The sequence below is a fragment of the Eleutherodactylus coqui genome, chromosome 2 (assembly GCF_035609145.1).
Source record: "Eleutherodactylus coqui strain aEleCoq1 chromosome 2, aEleCoq1.hap1, whole genome shotgun sequence".
NCBI classification, from domain to species: domain Eukaryota; kingdom Metazoa; phylum Chordata; class Amphibia; order Anura; family Eleutherodactylidae; genus Eleutherodactylus; species Eleutherodactylus coqui.
Genome location: NC_089838.1, coordinates 30,677,040 through 30,696,416, shown reverse-complemented (window position 1 = coordinate 30,696,416; position 19,377 = coordinate 30,677,040). Strand labels below are relative to the sequence as shown.

Sequence of the window (19,377 nt, the reverse complement as noted above, 5' to 3'; positions counted from 1 at the left end):
AAAGCCTGCACCAGGTGTAATTGCTTGTGTGCTTGGCCAGAGAATGTGTGTTGGCACGGCCCAATCCTTTCCCCTCTTTTTCAGGTTCCTGGCCATGGGAAACTCACATCACTACACTTTGAGTTTCTATTGGGAATATCGACCATATCCAAAACCATGCACCATCCATGTGAGGTTATCTGGAAGAGGCTGCAGCCATAAGTCATGCCCAAGCCTACTGGGCAATGCTGGCTACAAATAGCCGAAGCATTCTGGATTTCGCCACAGTTCCCACACTGCCTGCTCACTACTCCTCTTTGGGTCCAGCGTGGGCGAATGGGGGTCTGGGGTTGGACCTGCAATGGTCCTGTACTGGAGGAGTGAGGCCCGGATCACTTCACTGGCGGTGTCACTGCTGGGGTTTGCTCCCTCTTCAAGGTTATCTCTTGTCCTAAAGAAAAAGACCTAATGATTAATGACGTTCAGATGTCAAAAATGATTGCAGCACTGTGTGCTTTGGCTTGAGATACAGGAGGCTCTTTACCAACATGCCCCACAAAATGTATGCTAATCACTGTGATCTTAGGAAGGCTATGTACTCCACTAAACTGCCCCTCATTCAATGCAATGAAGATAAGCCGTGGCTTGGGTGCACGGACATGCTATGGTTGACTTAACATAAAATCGCCAATATGCTTTTTGACAATCGTCAAGGAGGAGAGCAAAGTTGTCAACATGTAAAGAAGTTTATATGCCAGACAGCCAGGGGACCATACATGTAGTAGACGCAGGGCAGACAACTATGCTAAAAGGGCAAGGCACGTGATGTGATTACCGGCCAGGGTACAACATGCATGAAAACGCATTGAATTAACATTGCAAGACAGGGCGTTGCATTGCAATATTTCAGAGAGCCCATAGGGAAACGTGGACGAGAAAAAAACAGCATATTGCACTAAGATAGAACATGCCACGATTTTAAATTCTTGCAACATCGCATGATGAGAAATGTCACACATTGGAATTAAGCCACTGAAGATCATGGGTTTCATATTTGTGCGATTTTCAAGACTCTCACATTGCAAATAAAACCGCGCAATTTTTTTGGCCATGTGAAAGCAGCCGAATTCTCCTCTCAGTCTTTTTTTTTGTAAGCTAAATATTCCCAGATCCTTTAATCGTTCCTCATAAGACATGGTGTGCAGACCGCTCAGCATCCTAGTAAACTTCTCTGACCTTGCTCCAGTTTGTCTTTTCTTTAAATTGGGGTGCCCAGAACTCGATACAGTATTACAGATGAGGTCTGACTAAAAAAGAGTAGAAAGGCAAAGTTACATCACGTGATCTAGACTCTATGCTTTTCCTAATACATCACAGAATTGTTTGCCTTTTTGGTTGCTGCATCACATTATTGACTCATGTTCAGTTTATAATCTATTAGTATACTCAAGTCTTTTTCACATGTGCTGCTGATTAGCTCAATTCCTCCAATTCTGTATGTACTTTTTTTCCTTTTTCTTGCCCAGACTTTGGTATTTAATAAGGAGAAATGCATTCTGTTAGTTACCGCCCACTGTTTAAGCTTTTCTAGATCTTTTTGAATACTCTCTCTCTCTTCCATAGTGTTAGCTATCCCTCCTAGCTTTGTGTTGTCGGTAAATTTGATCAGTTTACCCTCAATTCCCTCTTCCAGATCATTTATAAAAATGTTGAACAACACTGTAGGCCTAGGACAGAGCCTTGTGGTACCCCACTTGATATATTCTTCCACTTGGATGTGCAGCCATTTATGACTGCTCTTTGAGTACAATCACTCAGCTAGTTGTGAATCCACCTAACAGTTGCCTTGTCAATTCTATATTTGGTCATTTATTCAATAAGTATAGGATAAGATACTTTGTCAAATTCTTTACTAAAGTCAAGATATACTGTATCCACTGCATTTCCCTGATCAACCCAGTCGGTGATGTCATAGAAGGAAATTAGATTTGTCTGGCATGACTTGTTTGTTACAAACCCATGTTGGCTCTAGTGAGTTACTCTATTTTTATCCAAGTACTTGCATACATGCTGTTTAATAATTAATTCAAAAATCTTTCCCGGTATAGAAGTCAGGCTCACAGGCCTGTAGTTTCCTGGATCCACCTTCTTCCCTTTGTTGAAGATAGGGACAACATTTGCCCTTTTCCAATCTTCTAAGACTTCTCCTCCTGTTCTCCAGGAATTTTCAAAGATTATGGCAAGTGGTTCAGCACTCTGCTGCTTCCTTTAGTATCCTAGGATGTAATTAGTCTGAAGCTTGAGATTTGAATTCATTTAAGTTAGCTAAGTGTTCCCTCACCATCTTTTGGCTTATAGATAGCCTGCATTCTTTTATTCCCCCAATAGCACAGGGAAGATCAGCTGATGTTCCATCTACCTTCTGAGAGAAAACAGATACAAAATAGGAATTTAAAAGTTCGGCCTTCTCAACATCATTTCCAACCAATTCACCATTTTCATCTTGTAAGCATCCAATAGCATTTTTTACTTTTCTTTTGCGTTTGACATACCCCCAAAATCCTTTTTTATTGCTTTTGGCCTCTGTTGCAAGCCTCAATTCATTATTAGCTTAAACTTTTCTGACACTTGCTCTACAGTTGCTGCAGAACCACATTTTATTGTGCAGTGAAAACGAATTCAAGGACTGAACGATTGCTGTTTAAACCGATCAATAAGTGAATGAGCCAATGATGATTTTTATGCCTGCATAAAGTGAACAATTCTCGTTTGTCGGTCAGTCATTGTCTCGCATTTAGACCGAACGATTATCGTTCACTTTCGCTCGTTTGAACGATTTTTTGATTGATAATCATTACGTCTAAAAGCAGCTTAAGAATTAGGTCCGAGATAGCAGATCCCCTTGTTTTCTCTTTGACCTTTTGGAAGATAAGGTTGTCAGCAAGAGCGGATAACAATTTGTTGGATCCATTACTTTTACCTGAGGGATTCCCAACAAATGTCTGGATGGGTAAAATCTCCCATAATCACTATGTTGTGCTTTTCGGAGAGCTTGGCCATCTGATGTAGAAAGAGTTCATCCATATCTTCTGCTTGTCCAGGCGGCCTATAGTAACTGCCTACAGTGGGGTCCTTTCTGTTGTTCTCTCCTTGTATTCTTACTAGAGATGAGCGAGCGCCCAAATGCTCGGGTCGGCGTTATTCGAGTCAAGCTTTTCGCAAACTTCGAGAGCTCTACTCGAATAACGAACCCCATTGACTACAATGGCAGACTCGAGCATTTTTGCATGCGGGACGCCGAATGCCGAGCTTTTTTTTCCCCTAGGTTCGTGTTCCTCTCTCTCTCTCTCTCTTCGAGTAACGAGCATCATCGAGTACGCTAATACTTGAACGAGTCAAGCTCGGCAGAGTACGTTCGCTCAACTCTAATTCGTACCCAAACAGTTTCTACACAAATCCCATGCTCTGAAGCTTGAATATCTGTGAATATGAATGTTTTCATAACATACAACGCAACACCTCCTCCCCTTTTATTAGGTCCGTTTCTTATAAATTAGTTGTATCCTTCAAGCCTTGTATTCCAATCATATATATCATTCCACCAAGTTTCCGTGATGCCTATGACATCATATTTCTCTTCCTATGTTTGGAGCTCCAATTCTCCTTGTTTGTTTCCCATGCTCTGCGCATTTGTGAAAAAACATTTTAGTTTGTGATCGGTGTCTCTTGCTCCTCTACTTGCCTTCTGAATTTTATGCCTTTGTTCATTCTTTCCACTTCTAAGAACGAGGGTCTCAAATGTATACATTAGCTGTATATTTGTGCCTGACCTGTCCCTTCCCATATTGTCCCCTTGTGCGGTTCTCAGCAGAAGCAATACCCTCGATGTAGCGCTAGCCACATTTAGGCCGCCTGCAGACGACCGGGTCGGATCCGGCTGCGAGAATTCTCGCAGCGGGACCCGAGCACCGCTAACTCACCTGCTCCCGCAGCTCTGGCTCTTTCATGTGCCGGCGGCCGGTGAGGGAGTTTCTGTGCGGGGCTCTGTGAGCCCCGCACAGAATTAGAGCGTGCCGCGGTTTGTTTGCTGCACAGGATTTCGCGCAGACAAACCGCGGCCGTCTGCATAGGATTGCATGCTCTAATGCAATCCTATGCAGGCGTCCAGAGGCGGAAATTCTGCGGGGAATCCCGCCGCGGAATTTCCGCCCGTCTGCAGGCGGCCTTATTAATTGCATCTGCCCGGCCCACAGCCCCGAACCTCGGGTCAGACAGCAGGCAGTGCGTTAACACGTAGTGGAAATTCTGTGGCTAATTCAACTAATATGCGAGTAGACAGCCTATCTCATATACCCACCAAGTCAGCCACGACACATCACTTCCCTCATGCTGCCAAAGTCAGAAGCAGGAGGTGCTGCTAATAATGTGAGTCCACTGTGTGCAGGCAGATGCGGAGCATACTCATGAGGCGAGGAATATTCATCGCCCGCAGTTCTGCTGCTGTAACACAAGATGGCGCTGTGTCACAGTAAACACATGAGGCGCCAACTGCGGAGAGCTGAGCCCGCGAATCAATAAGAGGGCGGGGAAATAAGACATGAATACAACCAAGGGGCGGGGCGACACACGGTGTGGGCGGGGCGTTGGCGGAGGTGAACGGAGTTCCGGACTTCTGCTACCAGCACGGGAGGAGAGCCGGGAGCAGCGGCGGCGGGATGCAGCCTCCTCCGAGGAAAGTGAGTAGGATCTGCCGGTGTGCAGGGGGAGCGGGCACTGCGGCGAAGTCACCTGTCACCGGGGGGCACAGGTGGAGTGCAGGGTGCTTGTTTACATGGGACGGGGCAGGGGAGCCTGCATGCCAGACAGCCAGGTATCTGCTGCCATCAGGAGCCTCCAGTGTAAGGATGCCAGGAGTGGGCATCCAGGTGGGCACCACTAGGGGGCGCCCCCCATACTGCCCCTCACCTGATTGGCGGACAGGTTGGACTGCGTATGGAGTGGCGCTTTGTGCTCACTGGTCCGACCGCTACAGATGCGTCCGCTCACGGGGCGCTTATATTTTTGCAAGGCGTCCGTCTTGCGGTCGGCTGCGTTTTTGGCTTAAAAAAGTCTCTTTTTCTGAACTTCGGGGTATTTTCACGCTGCGGCGCTTCTGATTTGCAGATTGAAAAAATCGTGCCGCCAGAACCCGTCCGTTTGGGTAGATTCACACGGGCTTGTTTTTCGGGCGAAATTTGCACGTTTTGGCTGAGTTTAGAAAACTGGATTCCGCGTGCCGGACGCGAGTGCGATCCGATTTTACCACGGGAAGCAATAAAAAAAAAAAATCAAGATCTAAGATGGGAATCGCAGGAAAGTCGTTTGCACAAGCAGACCGCGCTGGTAAACACCCGTGTGACTACACTCGCGGGCAGGATCGGATTTGCGTGCGCAGTATGCGGTGAATAGAATGGAGCAGATTGCGGAGGGTTCCTTCACAAGCGCGTATTTAGCGAGCGCAATTCTGTTGTGCAAATAATACGCAGCATGTTGTTTTTCCTCGTACATTTGCGCAGGGAAATGGGACATATGAAGTGAATTAGCCGTTTCAGGGTACGGGCCGGCGGCTGCGCAAAAGTACAGTAAGAAACACAGATGCGTGCCTGATGAGCAAATACGCAACATGTCCGTGTGAGTCCGGCCTTGGATGCCCACTTGCATTATAAAAAGATGAGTAAGCCCCCCGGCACCCCTGAGTGTTCGGGACCGTGCGCTGTCCATCCACGGACTGTGTGGCCCCATTATAGGGCTATGAGGACGCGCAAACTGACGTTTTTTCCAGTCCATGTGAAAAAAAACCTCCTCGCATGGCCCATTCTTGTCCTTACCCTAGATGAGAAATATGAGATGCTGCTAAGTTGGACCGCGCGCAGTCAGGTGGCCGTAAGTTGGACCGCGCGCGGTCAGGTGGCCGTAAGTTGGACCGCGCGCGGTCAGGTGGCCGTAAGTTGGACCGCGCGCGGTCAGGTGGCCGTAAGTTGGACCGCGCGCGGTCAGGTGGCCGTAAGTTGGACCGCGCGCGGTCAGGTGGCCGTAAGTTGGGCCGCGCGCGGTCAGGTGGCCGTAAGTTGGGCCGCGCGCGGTCAGGTGGCCGTAAGTTTGGCCGCGCGCGGTCAGGTGGCCGTAAGTTTGGCCGCGCGCGGTCAGGTGGCCGTAAGTTGGACCGCGCGCGGTCAGGTGGCCGTAAGTTGGACCGCGCGCGGTCAGGTGGCCGTAAGTTGGACCGCGCGCGGTCAGGTGGCCGTAAGTTGGACCGCGCGCGGTCAGGTGGCCGTAGGTTGGACCGCGCGCGGTCAGGTGGCCGTAAGTTGGACCGCCGCGCGCGGTCAGGTGGCCGTAAGTTGGACCGCCGCGCGCGGTCAGGTGGCCGTAAGTTGGACCGCCGCGCGCGGTCAGGTGGCCGTAAGTTGGACCGCCGCGCGCGGTCAGGTGGCCGTAAGTTGGACCGCCGCGCGCGGTCAGGTGGCCGTAAGTTGGACCGCCGCGCGCGGTCAGGTGGCCGTAAGTTGGACCGCCGCGCGCGGTCAGGTGGCCGTAAGTTGGACCGCCGCGCGCGGTCAGGTGGCCGTAAGTTGGACCGCCGCGCGCGGTCAGGTGGCCGTAAGTTGGACCGCCCGCGCGCGGTCAGGTGGCCGTAAGTTGGACCGCCCGCGCGCGGTCAGGTGGCCGTAAGTTGGACCGCCCGCGCGCGGTCAGGTGGCCGTAAGTTGGACCGCCCGCGCGCGGTCAGGTGGCCGTAAGTTGGACCGCCCGCGCGCGGTCAGGTGGCCGTAAGTTGGACCGCCGCGCGCGGTCAGGTGGCCGTAAGTTGGACCGCCGCGCGCGGTCAGGTGGCCGTAAGTTGGACCGCCGCGCGCGGTCAGGTGGCCGTAAGTTGGACCGCCGCGCGCGGTCAGGTGGCCGTAAGTTGGACCGCCGCGCGCGGTCAGGTGGCCGTAAGTTGGACCGCCGCGCGCGGTCAGGTGGCCGTAAGTTGGACCGCCGCGCGCGGTCAGGTGGCCGTAAGTTGGACCGCCGCGCGCGGTCAGGTGGCCGTAAGTTGGACCGCCGCGCGCGGTCAGGTGGCCGTAAGTTGGACCGCCGCGCGCGGTCAGGTGGCCGTAAGTTGGACCGCCGCGCGCGGTCAGGTGGCCGTAAGTTGGACCGCCGCGCGCGGTCAGGTGGCCGTAAGTTGGACCGCCGCGCGCGGTCAGGTGGCCGTAAGTTGGACCGCCGCGCGCGGTCAGGTGGCCGTAAGTTGGACCGCCGCGCGCGGTCAGGTGGCCGTAAGTTGGACCGCCGCGCGCGGTCAGGTGGCCGTAGGTTGGACCGCCGCGCGCGGTCAGGTGGCCGTAGGTTGGACCGCCGCGCGCGGTCAGGTGGCCGTAGGTTGGACCGCCGCGCGCGGTCAGGTGGCCGTAGGTTGGACCGCCGCGCGCGGTCAGGTGGCCGTAGGTTGTCTGATGCGAGTAATGCCTGAGCCTCTTAGGTATAATTCGCACACCTGGGAAGTGTCCGAGGCCTAAAATGGGCCAGAATATGGAAAGCGAAGAGTTTTCTCTCAGTCTGCGTGAAGACTCTGTCTGGCGTATGCCGTCACATGGAAGCACGTGGCCGCACCGGCATTACTCCGTGTGCACCAGGCTGTAAACAGACAGCACACGGCCATAAAATACCGCTGGGGTGCCGGAGGCCTCATGGGGGATTTACGGTTTTAGTCTCCATTTTCTTTAATCTGCCGATCCAGTGATAGAAGGCGGAGCTTGCCTAATTATCTTACAGTCCGATGGCCTCACCGACAATGGAGGCCGCGATACCATGTGACCTGTTGTCGGAACACAATCGGAAGGGGCAGGTCCGACTCTAAAGGAATTGGCCGGATAACCCCTTTAAGGTTTCAGTACACTTATACTTTAAAGGGGTTTCCTGTTTTGGCCGAGTTGAGAATACTCTATATGTCTGGGCCAGGAATATGGAGAGAGCCGAGCGAACCGCTCTGCTTTCGTAAATCTCGTAAGTCCCCAGCGGCTGTTTTCGTACTTCTGGCCACCAGATTCAGCTGGAATGGGGTCGGGAGAGGTCAGATCTTGAGATCGATGGGGGCCCCGGAGGTGGTGGATCTACTACACATTTCTATGCATAGGGACAATGTAAAATAAGTATAGCATGGCGTGTGTGTGTATATAATATATATTGTATGTTATGCCAGCTACGAACCGGCGTCCGTTTCAGTTTGTGAAGCGTAAATGGCCTAAAATTCGCCAATGCATGTGCCTGTACATTTAAATTCTCCGTAGGTCTGTGTACTACCCTGTTTCCCTGAAAATAAGGCATAGCATGATTTTCCAGAATTTTTGAGGATGCAAAATGATTTTTCAGGCTTTTTGAGGATGCTTGAAATATAAGCCCTACTCCAAAATTAAGCCCTGCTAACAGTTAATTAAAAACAATTTTTTAATAGTGTCCAGGCAGCTATACATGTAAAAAAGTTAAACCTTTAGGAACAAAAATTTATATAAGACACTGTCTTATTTTCGGGGAAACACGGTAGATATAAAAGCCACATGTGACTTCACCTCATTGTACGCTACTAGACCCCGGCCGCACAGTAGTGAGGAGTACAGGCCACTTTCAGAAGACTCTGTGGGCCATCGGGAATCGGTGGAGAACCACGTCTATACTGGCTGGTACAGGAGATGCTGGGCATGATCCTGAAGCCAGGGCTAACACGGTTCTGTGTCACCTCTGCCTGGTCACAAATCCAAAGTTCCCTGTCAGTAGAAGCAATCCCCTTTCCTGTCTCAGACCAGTAATATAGATGGTGAGTGTCACCCTTTCACCAATCTGGTACTTGTGCGATATAAGGAATGCAGCCTAGTATACACTGATCAGCCATAACATTAAACGCATAATATTGTGTAGGTTTCCCTTGCGCTGTTAAAACTACTCCCCCCCCCCCCCCCCCCCACCCCCACCCAATCGCAATGTCATCGAAAGGTGCCCTCTTTTGTGTCATGGCAGTTGAGGACTTTGTGAAGGCCCCCCTGGGCTGCCATATATTTCTGCCTACCGTGTTTCCCCCAAAATAAGACAGTGTCTTATATTAATTTTTGTTCAAAAAGGTTTAACTTTTTTACATGTATAGCTGCCTGGACACTATTTAAATTGACTTTTTTAATTAATCGTTAGCAGGGCTTAAAGGGGTTGTCCCGCGGCAGCAAGTGGGTCTATACACTTCTGTATGGCCATAATAATGCACTTTGTAATGTACATTGTGCATTAATTATGAGCCATACAGAAGTTATAAGAAGGTTTTCACTTACCTGCTCCGTTGCTGGCGTCCTCGTTCCCATGGAGCCGACTAATTTTCGCCGTCTAATGGCCAAATTAGCCGCGCTTGCGCAGTCCGGGTCTTCTTCTGTTCTCAATGGGGCTCCGTGTAGCTCCGTGTAGCTCCGCCCCGTCACGTGCCGATTCCAGCCAATCAGGAGGCTGGAATCGGCAATGGACCGCACAGAAGCCCTGCGGTCCACGGAGAGAGAAGATCCCGGCGGCCATCTTCAGCAGGTAAGTAAGAAGTCACCGGAGCGCGGGGATTCAGGTAAGCACTCTCCGGTGTTCTTTTTTAACCCCTGCATCGGGGTTGTCTCGCGCCGAACGGGGGGGGGGGGGGTTGAAAAAAAAAAAAGAACCCGTTTCGGCGCGGGACAACCCCTTTAATTTTGGAGTAGGGCTTTATATTTCAAGGATGCTCAAAAAGCCTGAAAAACCATTTTGCATCCTCAAAAATTCTGGAAAATCATGCTATGTCTTATTTTCAGGGAAACAGGGTATTAAGATGTGCCTATGGTATGTCTTAATAGAATGCCGGCAGAAGTACCATGTACTGCAAATCTGAAGCATTACAGTAGAGGGTATGTATAAGCAGTCAAAGACTCGCAAGTTGAAGTCCACTTAATGAACTCAAAAAAAAAAAAAAAAGGTAAACCCACGTTAATTTATTATTTTTTTTTTAAATAAAGGATATTGAAAGTAAAAAAAACAAAAAAAAAAACTTGCCTTGTATTTATAAAGGCCAATGTATTTTTTTTTGTTTTGTTTTGATATTGCCCCATCGTGGGGATTGAACCCACAACCTTCAGGTGCTAAGCTCTCGCTCGCGACCTGAAGGTTGTGGGTTCAATTTCCACATGGTTCAGGTAACCGGCTCAAGGTTGGCTCAGCCTTCCATCCTTCTGAGGTCGGTAGAATGAGTACCCAGCTTGGTCGGGGGGGAATGATGACTGGGGAAGGCAATGGCAAACCACCCTGCAAAAACAGTCTGCCAAGAAAACATCACCATAGGAGTCAGTTGTGATGATTGCACCCATTCCCAGGTAAGTGATGCCCACTTACCTGGTCGACCACATGATTCATCAGACCACGCCTCATTCCGATACTCCATGGTCCTGTTCTGACGCTCATGTGCCCATTGTAGGTGGTTTCGCTGTGGACAGGGGTAATCGTGGGCACTCTGGCTTGTCTGTGGCTTTGTAGGCTTGTGTGCGGCTAGTTGTGATGGCCCGTGAGTTCGGCATCTTTCTACCAAAATCAGTATTAACTAGTTCAGCAATTTTTACCACAGTAGCTGTATTGTGGGATTGGACCAAATAGGCTACCCTTCACTCTCCACGTGCATCGGTGAACCTGGGCCGATCATAACCCTGTCACCAGTTGTTCCTCCTTGGACCACTTTTAGTAGGTACTAACCACTACATACTAGGAACATCTGGCTGTTTTGGAAATGCCTGGCCCAGTCACCTTTAGGTATCACAATCTGGCCATTTGGTAGTTGCACAGATTCTTACACTTGCCTGTTTTTCCTGCTTCCGACACATCAACTGTAACCCCTTAGTGACAGAGCTTTTTTTGTTTTTTTTCCATTTTCGTTTTTTCTCCCCCCACCCCCCCCCTTTTAAAAAATCGCAGCTCCTTTATTTATCCATCGACGTCACTGTATGAGGGCTTGTTTTTTGCGGGACGAGTTGTATTTTTCAATGGTGCTATTTAGTGTACCATATAATGTACTGAAAACGTTAAAAAAATTCTAAGTGGAGAGAAATAGAAAAAAAAACGACATTCCACCATCTTTCGGTGCGTCCTGTTTCCACGGCGCACAAACTGCAACAAAAATGACCCGGTAACTTTATTCTATGGGTCGGTACGATTACTACAATACCAAACTTGTATAGTGTTTATTTTTTTTTTGCTGTAGTACTTGTATTTTTTTTTTAAGATTAGAGATGAGCGAACGTACTCGTCCGAGCTTGATACTCGTTCGAGTATTAGCGTGTTCGAGATGCTCGTTACTCGAGACAAGTACCACGCGATGTTCGAGTTACTTTCACTTTCATCTCTGAGATGTTAGCGCGCTTTTCTGGCCAATAGAAAGACAGGGAAGGCATTACAACTTCCCCCTGCGACGTTCAAGCCCTATACCACCCCCCTGCAGTGAGTGGCTGGCGAGATCAGGTGTTACCCGAGTATAAAAATCGGCCCCTCCCGCGGCTCACCACAGATGCATTCTGACAGAGATTAGGGACAGTGCTGCTGATGCTGGAGCTGCTATAGGGAGAGTGTTAGGAGTGATTTTAGGCTTCAAGAACCCCAACGGTCCTTCTTAGGGCCACATCTAACCGTGTGCAGTAGTGTGGAGGCTGCTTTTTGCAGTGTTGCACTTTTTTTTTTTTTTTGTATATCGGCCGTGCAGAGCATTGCGTCCTGCAGTAATTTTACATTGTCCAGGGCCAGTAGTGGTGGTGAGGCAGGGACAGAAGACATATTTATTGAATATAGGCAGTGGGCCCTTCCAAAAACATTTGGGAAAAAAAATCTATTTGGGCTGCCTGTGACCGTCCTCAGTGTACTGGGTCTGTGCTGGGGGTAGTTGTCCTAATTCATACGCAGCCAGCTAAGTGTTACAGCAGGCTTGCACAAAATTATTTCCTGGCTCTGTGTTGGCTGTTACATCACCGCTGTATTCCAGTCCACAGTGCAACAGTCTGCAGTTATTTTACATACTCCAGGGCCAGTAGTAGAGAAGACATATACAGTGTATATAGGCAGTGGGCCTTTCCAAAAACATTTGGGGAAAAAAAATCTATTTGGGCTGCCTGTGACCGTCCTAAGTGTACTGGGTCTGTGCTGGGGGTAGTTGTCTTAATTCATACGCAGCCAGCTAAGTGTTACAGCAGGCTTGCGCAAAATTATTTCCTGGCTCTGCTGTGCGTTCCGTAAGGGAAGTCAGCCTCCAACCACAGGCCAATAAGCGGCACATTTAATTACAGCGTTCTGTTTCTGCACTACTGGTAATACACCATGCTGAGGGGTAGGGGTAGGCCTAGAGGACGCGGGCGAGGATGCGGAGGCCCAAGTCAGGGTGTGGGCACAGGCCGAGCTCCTGATCCAGGTGTATCGCAGCCGACTGCTGCGGGATTAGGAGAGAGGCACGTTTCTGGCGTCCCCACATTCATCTCACAATCAATGTGTCCACGCGGTAGACCTTTATTAGAAAATGAGCAGTGTGAGCAGGTCCTGTCGTGGATGGCAGAAAGTGCTTCCAGCAATCTATCGACCACCCAGAATTCTGCGCCGTCCACTGCTGGAACTTTGAATCCTCTGGCTGCTGCTCCTCCTTCCTCCCAGCCTCCTCACTCCATTACAATGACACATTCTGAGGAGCAGGCAGACTCCCAAGAACAGTTCTCAGACCCCTGCCCAGAATGGGCAGCAAGGGTTCCGAATCCTCTCCCACTGGAGGAGTTTGTCGTGACCGATGCCCAACCTTTTGAAAGTTCCCTGGGTCCGGGGGATGAGGCTGGGGACTTCCGGCAACTGTCTCAAGACCTTTCAGTGGGTGAGGACGATGACGATGAGACACAGTTGTCTATCAGTGAGGTAGTAGTAAGGGCAGTAAGTCCGAGGGAGGAGCGCACAGAGGATTCGGAGGAAGAGCAGCAGGACGATGAGGTGACTGACCCCACCTGGTTTGCTACACCTACTGAGGACAGGTCTTCAGAGGGGGAGGCAAGGGCAGCAGCAGGGCAGGTTGCAAGAGGCAGTGCGGTGTCCAGGGGTAGAGGCAGGGCCAGACCGAATAATCCACCAACTGTTTCCCAAAGCGCCCCCTCGCGCCATGCCACCCTGCAGAGGCCGAGGTGCTCAAAAGGTCTGGCAGTTTTTCACTGAGAGTGCAGATGACCGACGAACAGTGGTGTGCAACCTTTGTCACGCCAAGATCAGCCGGGGAGCCACCACCACCAGCCTCACCACCACTAGCATGCGCAGACATATGATGGCCAAGCACCCCACAAGGTGGGACGAAGGCCGTTCACCGCCTCCGGTTTGCACCGCTGCCTCTCCCCCTGTGCCCCAACCTGCCACTGAGATCCAACCCCCCTCTCAGGACACAGGCACTACCGTCTCCTGGCCTGCACCCACACCCTCACCTCCGCTGTCCTCGGCCCCATCCACCAATGGTCAGCGCACCGTCCAGCCGTCGCTAGCGCAAGTGTTGGAGCGCAAGCGCACGTACACCGCCACGCACCCGCACGCTCAAGCGTTAAACGTGCACATAGCCAAATTTATCAGCCTGGAGATGCTGCCGTATAGGGTTGTGGAAACAGAGGCTTTTGAAAGCATGATGGCGGCGGCGGCCCCGCGCTACTCAGTTCCCAGTCGCCACTACTTTTCCCGATGTGCCGTCCCAGCCCTGCACGACCACGTCTCCCGCAACATTGTACGCGCCCTCACCAACGCGGTTACTGCCAAGGTCCACTTAACAACAGACACGTGGACAAGCACAGGCGGGCAGGGCCACTATATCTCCCTGACGGCACATTGGGTGAATTTAGTGGAGGCTGGGACAGAGTCAGAGCCTGGGACCGCTCACATCCTACCCACCCCCAGAATTGCGGGCCCCAGCTCGGTGGTGGTATCTGCGGCGGTGTATGCTTCCTCCACTAAACCACCCTACTCCTCCTCCTCCTCCGCATCCTCTGTCTCGCAATCAAGATGTGTCAGCAGCACGTCGGCAGCAGTTGGTGTCGCGCGGCGTGGCAGCACAGCGGTGGGCAAGCGTCAGCAGGCCGTGCTGAAACTACTCAGCTTAGGAGAGAAGAGGCACACGGCCCACGAACTGCTGCAGGGTCTGACAGAGCAGACCGACCGCTGGCTCGCGCCGCTGAGCCTCCAACCGGGCATGGTCGTGTGTGACAACGGCCGTAACCTGGTGGTGGCTCTGCAGCTCGGCAGCCTCACGCACGGGCCATGCCTGGCCCACGTCTTTAATTTGGTGGTTCAGCGCTTTCTGAAAAGCTACCCACGCTTGTCAGACCTGCTCGGAAAGGTGCGTCGGCTCTGCACACATTTCCGCAAGTCCCACACGGACGCTGCCACCCTGCGCACCCTGCAACATCGGTTTCATCTGCCAGTGCACCGACTGCTGTGCGACGTGCCCACACGGTGGAACTCTACGCTCCACATGTTGGCCAGGCTCTATGAGCAGCGTAGAGCTATAGTGGAATACCAACTCCAACATGGGCGGCGCAGTGGAAGTCAGCCTCCTCAATTCTTTACAGAAGAGTGGGCCTGGTTGGCAGACATCTGCCAGGTCCTTGGAAACTTTGAGGAGTCTACCCAGATGGTGAGCGGCGATGCTGCAATCATTAGCGTCACCATTCCTCTGCTATGCCTCTTGAGAAGTTCCCTGCAAAGCATAAAGGCAGACGCTTTGCGCTCGGAAACAGAGCCGGGGGAAGACAGTATGTCGCTGGATAGTCGGAGCACCCTCCTGTCTATATATCAGCGCGTTGAGGACGAGGAGGAGGGGGAAGAGGAGGATGAGGAGGAGGGGGAAGAGACAGCTTGGCCCACTGCTGAGGGTACCCATGCTGCTTGCCTGTCATCCTTTCAGCGTGTATGGCAGTAGGAGGAGGAGGATCCTGAAAGTGATCTTCCTAGTGAGGACAGCCATGTGTTGCGTACAGGTACTCTGGCACACATGGCGGACTTCATGTTAGGATGCCTTTCTCGTGACCCTCGCATTACACGCATTCTGGCCACTACGGATTACTGGGTGTACACATTGCTCGACCCATGGTATAAGGAGAACTTTTCCACTCTCATACCCGAAGAGCAAAGGGGTTCGAGAGTGTTGCTATACCACAGGACCCTGGCGGACAAGTTGATGGTAAAATTCCCATCCGACAGCGCTAGTGGCAGAAGGCGCAGTTCCGAGGGCCAGGTAGCAGGGGAGGCGCGGAGATCAGGCAGCATGTACAGCACAGGCAGGGGAACACTCTCTAAGGCCTTTGACAGCTTTCTGGCTCCCCAGCAAGACTGTGTCACCGCTCCCCAGTCACGGCTGAGTCGGCGGGAGCACTGTAAAAGGAAGGTGAGGGAGTACGTAGCCGATCGCACGACCGTCCTCCGTGACGCCTCTGCCCCCTACAACTACTGGGTGTCGAAGCTGGACACGTGGCCTGAACTAGCGCTGTATGCCCTGGAGGTGCTTGCTTGTCCTGTGGCTAGCGTCTTGTCAGAGAGGGTGTTTAGTGCGGCTGGGGGAATCATCACAGATAAGCGTACCCACCTGTCAACCGACAGTGCCGACAGGCTAACACTCATCAAGATGAACAAAGCCTGGATTTCCCCAGACTTCTCTTCTCCACCAGCGGACAGCAGCGATACCTAAACAATACGTAGGCTGCACCCGCGGATGGAAGCATCGTTCTGTATCCCCATCAAAAACGGGGACCTTTTAGCTTCATCAATCTGTGTATAATATTCCTCCTCCTCCTCCTGCTCCTCCTCCTGAAACCTGACGTAATCACGCCGAACGGGCAATTTTTCTTAGGCCCACAAGGCTCAGTCATATAACTTTTCGAAACAATTTTTATACGTTTCAATGCTCATTAAAGCGTTGAAACTTGCACCTGAACCAATTTTTATTTTAACTGGGCTGCCTCCAGGCCTAGTTACCAATTAAGCCACATTAACCAAAGCGATTAATGGGTTTCACCTGCCCTCTTGGTTGGGCATGGGCAATTTTTCTGAGGTACATTAGTACTGTTGGTACACCAATTTTTTGGGGCCCTCGCCTACAGTGTAATCCAATTAATTTTTTGCCCACCTGCATTACAGCTGACTTTACATCAGCTGTGTTGGGCACTGCAATGGGATATATTTATGTACCGCCAGTGGGTTCCAGGGAGCCACCCATGCTGTGGGTCCACAGGGAGTTGTAACTGCATGTGTCCACTTCTAAAGAACCCCAGTCTGACTGGGGCATGCAGTGTGGGCCGAAGCCCACCTGCATTAAACATGACATTACCTCAGCTGTGTTGGGCACTGCTATGGGATATATTTATGTGCCACCGGTGGCTTCCTGGCACCCACCCATGCTGTGGGTCCACAGGGACTTCACAATAGGGAGTTGTACCTGCCTGTGTCTATGAATTAAAAACCCCGGTCAGGTTGGGGCATGCAGTGTGGGCCGAAGCCCACCTGCATTTAATCTGACGTTAGCTCTGCTGTCCAGGGCACTGCAATGGGATACATTTATGTACTGCCGGTGGGTTCCAGGGAGCCACCCATGCTGTGGGTGCACACGGAATTCCCATTGCGGAGTTGGGGATTCCAAGTTGTACCTGCCTGTGACTATTTATTTATAAAAAACCGCGGTCTGACTGGGGCATGCAGACACCTTGACAGAATGAATAGTGTGTGGCACATAGGTTCTCCATTGCTATGCCCACGTGTGCAGCTCCTGATGGCGGTGGCACAGGATTATATTTCTCATTGCTTCTGTACAGCATTGTGGGCTATCGCCCCGCCCCTTTTAAAGAGGGTCGCTGCCTAGCCGTGCCAACCCTCTGCAGTGTGTGCCTGCGGTTCCTCCTCATGGCAGACACACTTATAAATAGAGATGAGTGTGGCGTGGCATGAGGGCAGCTGAAGGCTGCGCAGGGACACTTTGGTGTGCGCTGTGGACACTGGGTCGTGCAGGGGGGGGTTGGGCAGCATGTAACCCAGGAGAAGTGGCAGCGGAGTGTCATGCAGGCAGTGATTGTGCTTTGTTGGAGGTAGTGTGGTGCTTAGCTAAGGTATGCATTGCTAATGAGGGCTTTTCAGAAGTAAATGTTGTTGGGAGGGGGGGGCACCCACTCTTGCCGCTATTGTGGCTTAATAGTGGGACCTGGGAACTTGAGATGCAGCCCAACATGTAGCCCCTCGCCTGCCCTATCCGTTTCTGTGTCGTTCCCATCACTTTCTTGAATTGCCCAGATTTTCACAAATGAAAACCTTAGCGAGCATCGGCGATATACAAAAATGCTCGGGTCGCCCATTGACTTCAATGGGGTTCGTTATTCGAAACGAACCCTCGAGCATCGCGAAATTTCCGTCCCGAGTAACGAGCACCCGAGCATTTTGGTGCTCGCTCCTCTCTATTTATGATATTTAATTTTTAAAATTATTTTCTGTGTCCATTTTCTGCGCACAATAGTTCAGTGAGGGCTCATTTTGTGCCTTACGTCCTGTCGTGTCCGTTGGTACCGTTTTTGCGTAAAATTGACTTTTTGATCATTTTTTTTCTCAGAGATAGGGTGACCAAAAAAGTGCATTTCTAGCGTTCTTTATTTTTTTTTTTTCGGACCACGTTCACCATGCGGGGTAAATAATGCATTAATTTGATAGATCGGTCTGCGGCGATACCAAACACGTATTTTTGGTTTATAATTTTGATTTTGATTTTTTTTGATTTTTTATTGCAAATAAGGCAAGAGTTTTTTCAACTTTTATTCCTTTTTTTTTTTGTAATAATTAGAAAAACTTTTTTGTTCCTATTTTTATACTTTCTTTTAGTCCTCATAGAGGGACTACAACCAGCGATGCTTTGATCGCTCTTGCAGTATGACGTAATGCTATAGCATTACGTCATACTGCTTTTTGACAGGCAGTCTATCAAGCCACCCCACAGGGTTGGCTTGATAGGCAATCTGCTAAGGCAGCCATGGGGCCTTTCAGAAGGCCCTCAGCTGCCATGACACCTGCACGGCTCCCCCGATCTTACCGCGGGGGGGGGGGGCCGTACGGGACCCCCAAACATCGTTCACGGGATATAAATGCAACTGTTAGAATTGACAGCGGCATTTAAAGGGTAATAGCCACGATCGGCCGATCGCAGCTATTACCCACGGGTGTCAGCTGTAATAAACAGCTGACGTCCCCACTGTATGGAGGGAGATAGCAGCGCTATCTCCCTCCATACACGTCCTGCAACAGCAGGACGTAAAAACACTATGGGGCCGTCACTAAGGGGTTAAAAACTAATCATTTCCACCTGATTTGTCCCATCCCTGGTAGGTGCCAATGTCACAAGATGACCATTACTACTCACTTGACCCATCTGTTATGGCTGGTTGGTGTATGGTTACAGCAACCACAGATGAGAGCATTTGCCAAATACTGATGGTATTAGTGTACCTCCAATGCTTAGAAGCTATATTATGGTTGGGACTATAACCTTTACCATAGGGCGGTATTATTTCTGGAAATTCTCTTTAATGAGGGCAAGGCTGTGAAGTTCTTTGCAACGCCCCTGTACCCTAAGGCCCATCGCTGGGACAATCAGTGGTTGGTCCACCTCCAGGAGGACATTCGGCCTCGTTCACCAGAACGGTGTGAGTTGCACTGCCTATGTATAAACCATGAGGACTTTACTGTCCTTTTGCTTTGCTGATGGAGGAGGACCACCGGGGTCAGACCCCCACTGATATCATTTAAGGTTTATGCAAGGTGAACCACGTCTTGAAGCCTGGGTGCGGTGTTTGAAGTACACTGCATAGTTTTGAAGTTTAGAACAATACCTGCTCCAACCTCCTCTTCTTGTGGCTTCCCAGGTGAAGGTGACGCAGGAGGTGAAGGTTCGGTTTGTGGAGCAGCTATCAAGTCTTCAGAACAAGCAGCAGCAAGACACGGAACTCCTGGAAGACATCAGGTGAGCAGCGGCGATGGGGAGTAGACAACCCCACTATTTAAGTCATTGGACCATTGGTGTGAGGGTCATTAAAGGGGTTTTCCAATCCATAGGATGAATGATTGACCCTGGGGGTCTGACCGCTCCCAGCGATGCTGAGAACGGTGCCTCCGGCTGTCCATTGTGAGTGGAGCAGTGGCGTGCGTGCGTGACCACTGCTCCAGCTGACTTCTATGGGATAGGGCTAGAGCAATTCTTGTGGTCACGCTTGTGCACCGCCTCTCCACTCATAGCGGACATTTGGGTACAGCGGTCTTGGAGTCACCAGGAGTCCCAGCTGTTGGACTTTTAGTGATTCAGAA

General features: G+C 50.9%; 1 protein-coding gene across 1 annotated transcript in view; it reads left to right on the top strand.

Moving 5' to 3' along the window:
- Window positions 1-4,629: 4,629 nt before the first annotated feature.
- FCHSD1 (FCH and double SH3 domains 1) overlaps window positions 4,630-19,377 on the top strand; it is a 120,922-nt gene continuing 106,174 nt past the window's right edge. The window contains exons 1-2 of the mRNA XM_066590543.1: window positions 4,630-4,715; window positions 18,939-19,036. Coding sequence (XP_066446640.1) covers window positions 4,695-4,715; window positions 18,939-19,036 — 119 coding nt within the window. The 5' untranslated portion in view covers window positions 4,630-4,694. The remainder of the gene's footprint in view (window positions 4,716-18,938; window positions 19,037-19,377) is intronic.